Source organism: Calidris pugnax, unplaced genomic scaffold, assembly GCF_001431845.1.
Source record: "Calidris pugnax isolate Ruff unplaced genomic scaffold, ASM143184v1 scaffold11, whole genome shotgun sequence".
Classification (NCBI taxonomy): Eukaryota; Metazoa; Chordata; class Aves; order Charadriiformes; family Scolopacidae; genus Calidris; species Calidris pugnax.
Window position 1 is genome coordinate 12121609 of NW_015090803.1, and position 4402 is coordinate 12126010.

At 44.3% G+C, this 4402-nt stretch overlaps 1 protein-coding gene across 1 annotated transcript; it reads right to left on the reverse strand.

Moving 5' to 3' along the window:
* Nucleotides 1–233: 233 nt before the first annotated feature.
* IL6 (interleukin 6) lies at nucleotides 234–4281 on the reverse strand. Its single transcript, XM_014937679.1, has 4 exons — nucleotides 3869–4281; nucleotides 3640–3753; nucleotides 3294–3440; nucleotides 234–948 (listed from the first exon to the last, which is right to left on the reverse strand). The coding sequence occupies exons 1-4, from the start codon at nucleotides 4127–4129 to the stop codon at nucleotides 757–759; spliced, it is 714 nt and encodes a 237-aa protein (XP_014793165.1). The 5' UTR covers nucleotides 4130–4281; the 3' UTR covers nucleotides 234–756.
* Nucleotides 4282–4402: the final 121 nt, after the last annotated feature.

Here is a 4402-nt window from a genome sequence, read left to right on the forward strand (position 1 = left end):
CATTTTCTTTGCCTAAAAGAGGTTGCTTGACTCGTAAGCATCTGCTTAAAAACAATTACAGTTTTATGGAGTGGTATTTATTAAATGTAGGGGACTCATTCATTTGTTTCTCAAGAGCAATGATGCTTCATCATGTGTGTCCTGAAGTGTTGTGTGCAGCGTGTCTGGTTCCTTTATATCGCATTTAAAGAATGATATCTCGATCAAACTGTATGTGTGTAGGTCTGTGCTACGCTGATAACTGACCTAATTCTACAGATAAAACTTAAGATCTTGAAAGTGGTTATTTTGATAATTGTGGGTATTAAAAGTTGGATACATTAGAGTTCCTTATTTAAAGTTCAAACAGGTTACACAGGTGTTTTCTTTAAAATCAGCTTTTATTTGTTCTAAAAATATAAATAAGTCATAAATACCATCACAAATATTTTAAATGCATAAGTTATACAAAAACTTTTCTGGCTTCTGAAAATATTTTTAAATACATATTAAATAAGTTGATGTTCTGAATAGTACCGTTAAAAATGAAATAAAATAGGTCCTTTGTTTAAATTATTTCTAAATATCGAAAATATAAATAGGAAAAACATTCTAAACGAATAAATATTTTAAATACAATAAATAGGTTCCTGCAAGGAAATGAGAATATACATAAATGCAAACCATTGTTACTCTTTCTGGTTCTTAAAACAGAACAACACTGTCATCTGCCACATGACAGATTTGTAACAAAGGATTGTGCCTGAATTAAAACATTCAGGCACTGAAACTCCTGGTGTTTTTCAAGTAGCGAACGGCCCTCACGGTTTTCTCCATAAACGAAGTAAAGTCTCGGAGGATGAGGTGGATGGTGATTTTCTCTATCCAGGTCTTATCGGACTTCAGCTTTGCGCGGAGGGATTCCTGGGTAGCTGAGTCTGGGATGATCACTTCATCGGGGTTTATCACCTGTGAGAGAGACAATTTTGAGTTCCCCAGTTAAAACATTGTCACGGAGCTTGTTGGAGAGCATCGGTTTATATGGTGAATATGTTCCTGACCAGCTGTGTATCCACCCTTTCTGTACCTCCCTGGGACCTGGACCTCCCTAAAGCCCCCCACAGCTTCTGTGGTGGGGTTGGAGGTACCTCAGCACCTGCTACAATGAGGAAGCATCAGATGGTCTCATCTGATGTACACCATTTGTTCTCCTTTGAACGCAACATCTGGTGCCATGGTCCAACGTGCTGCACTGAACAGGATCCGTACATCCCTCCTGCTGCCTCATGACCGTGGGTTACTTGGGAAGGTGCTGAGCATGGTTCGTCCTGACCTGCACTGGCTGCTACATCCTGAGTCATAAGTTAATTTGGTGACTTTGTATTTTGTAGATTAACAGTTTTGTAAAGACGTCAAACTTGTTTAGCTGCTTAATTCTTACTTTCCAGGCATTTAGGCACGTGGGAGACCGAGTGTCAACCACTTTCACTGATGTGTGGGATTGTAACTGTGAGATGAGTAAAAGGAGCTGCATACCTATTGCTGACTGACAGGGCCAGGCACCTGGTACCCAAATGCCTTCTAAGAACTTGTCCTGTGAAATGGGTAGGTGACTTCTGAAAATGGGGCTCACCCAAATCATGGACCTGTTTTAGATGATTTGGGGTCTAGAAGCCAAATAATACCTACTTCATCCTATTCCGTTCTCTTTATCTTACTCCATTCTATGATCCTGGTTTTAGGATCTGCTCTTTAATAAGAGACAAGAGTATGTGCACCTCCTTTTGGATCATCTTTCTTTGTTGAAACTCAGTAAGATAAAAATATTCTTTCTGCCCAGACTATTTGGAAGTGGATCATGATCGCACACCCAGTTACTGCTATATCCAGCTCCTTGTTGTGTGCTGTAAAAGTTTGTATCTGGATACCCAGACAGGTATCGTGCTGATGGATCTACCTCGCCACAAGTACCAGCTTCTCTCTTTGCTCTGTTTGCCTTAAAAAGCAGATTTAAGATGACTTCTCTCATAAAGAAAAATTTCCACCCTGGAGATCAAGACCCCTCTGTAGTTTCTATAAGCACAGATTTTGCTTTTGACCATTGTGTTTAATTCTGCCAGTTCCAATTATCTCAGTCTAATTTTCAAAAAGGAAAAAAAAAAAAGACAGGCTTCCCCATTTATGAAACGAACTTTCTACAAACTAATATATCAAGTTGGGAGCCAGTATTCAGTTGCTGTCTTCTGATGGGACTATTCTTCTTAGCTAGTACAGTGTGGAAAAAGAAAAAGCCAAACAAAAAAGGCAGTTCAGCTCCCTTTCACTTAAAGAATGATAGACATAAATAAATGTGTTAGAAAAGGTATGGTGAACACACAATGGGCTTTTCAAATGCCAAAAAACACCTTGAAGGAAATAAATGGCTCGAGATTTCTGCAGTCCTTACTCACCTGGGTGGTTCTTACTCTAGGCAGATAGTTTCCCTGATGACAAAGTATTCATGCTAAGGGTTATTAAGATGAGTAAGAACTGCAGGAATGAAGTGAATTTTTGAAGTGGGATCTCTGAAAGCTCTCCAAAACATAGGAAATGACTGTCAGAAATGAATAGCATTTCGTTTACCAAATCAGAAGAGAATGGCATGTTTGTAAGGAAGGAAGATTATTATTTTTTTCATCATGATTGCAAGCTAAAAGTGTGCTTGTCAATAGGCAGCACCTTTTATTTAGTCAAAATACAAGCTTACATTCTGAATTTAACTGCCTGCCTTGATTTTTAAGCTACTGCTATCTCAATATACCATACAGCTTGGCTTAAAAGTTTGTTTTGGAGAGTTTTAAAGATTAATAGTATTGTAAAAATGCATTTGCTTATATTTGTGGGTTTGGTTTTTGGTTTTTTTTAAGGAAAAGTTACTTATTTCTACTTCTTGGGGAGTTGCAATGTTAGAAGGCTTGGACTGAACTGCAGTTCTGCAACTGAGAACAAACTTGCTGAGAAACCTTATTTCTATCGGCCAGGGAGCATTAGTACGTTTGCTCTTAATGTGATGCATTTAATTGTTGGTCTTGGAAATTAGAAATAAGCATGGAAAGCAGGAAGAAGAGTTGTTTTTTAAGAAGAGAAATCAAAACCTTGTAAAACCTGTAAGTTAGTCATAAGGGGAAGTATCTGAGCGTTAAGGAGCCATCACCTGCTTCCGCTGAGAGAAATGAAAGTGGGAAATGTTTGGCTTCACATGGCATCCCATTTCTCTGACTACACACCCTTGCTGAGCCGTAACAATTAGCGGAGAGAAGTTAAAACCAACTCACCATCTCCTTCAGGGTGCGTGCCAGGTGCTCTGTGCCATAGCACAGCGATTCCACGTTTTGCTTTTCACTAGTGAAAGTGTCCTGTACGTATTCAAGGTATGTCTGAAAGGCGTAGAGCCCGCTGGAGATTTTCTTCAGGCATTTATCCTGAAATGAGAGGAAGGTGAAAAAATCACTTAGGGTTTAAAAATGCCTCGATTGTACAGCGCAGGTAAGCGGGTGGTGCTCGTATTGAGTGTGGAATTCTTTAGGTCACAAATCTTTGGGTCAGCTTCTGCAGTTTTTTTTTGGGCAGGTAAAAAAGCATTGCCCCAGGGTTAGAGCAGAAAGGAGAGCGGTTCCTTGCCTCATGGAAGCCGGTGAGCAGACACCCGTCTTCTTCTGTCACCTTGGGGAGGTTGAGGTGGTTCTGGGCGAGCATTTCCATGCTGTTCTCGCAGACGGTGAACTTCTCGCACATCTGGGGAGAGGCACCGAGAGGTTTTATCGCGCTTTGCCTTCGGGCAGCCTCCCTCGGGGCGCTTCTGAGTGAGCGTACGACCCCTTCCCACCCATCCCATCACCCCGTAACCCACCTCCTCCTTCAGCTGGGTGGCCCGGGCGTGCAGCAGCCGGGCCAGCCGCAGGCTGTCGGGCAGCGCCGCCCGCCGCCCCGTCGATTCTTCCAACTCGGCCTCCCCGGAGGAATCGGCGGCGGCGGCGGAGGGCAGCGGGGCGGCGGCGGCCCCGGGCAGCAGCAGGAGAAGGAGCAGCAGCGGCGGCAGCAGCAGCAGCATCAGGGCGGGGGAGCGGCGGCGGGCGGTTGGGTCGGAGTCGCAGCTTCGGGGAAACTTCATGGTGCGGTGGTTTTTCGGCTCCTGCTGCTGCTGCCCGGGTCCTTTCTCGTCGGGGAGGCTGGCGGGTTGAATGAGCTCCGGGCATCCCTGAACGTGTATTTATCGAGGGGGCTTCGAGATTATTCATGGCCCGGGAAAATCCGGCATGAGAACACGGGGGTGTGTGCGAGGCGCTGGGCGCAGGGCTTGACACAGCGCTCGCCCCGTCCGAGCCCGGCAGGATTGTGAAACGCGGCTGTGGGGGGGGGGGACGGGGGGCGGGGGGGGGGGCGA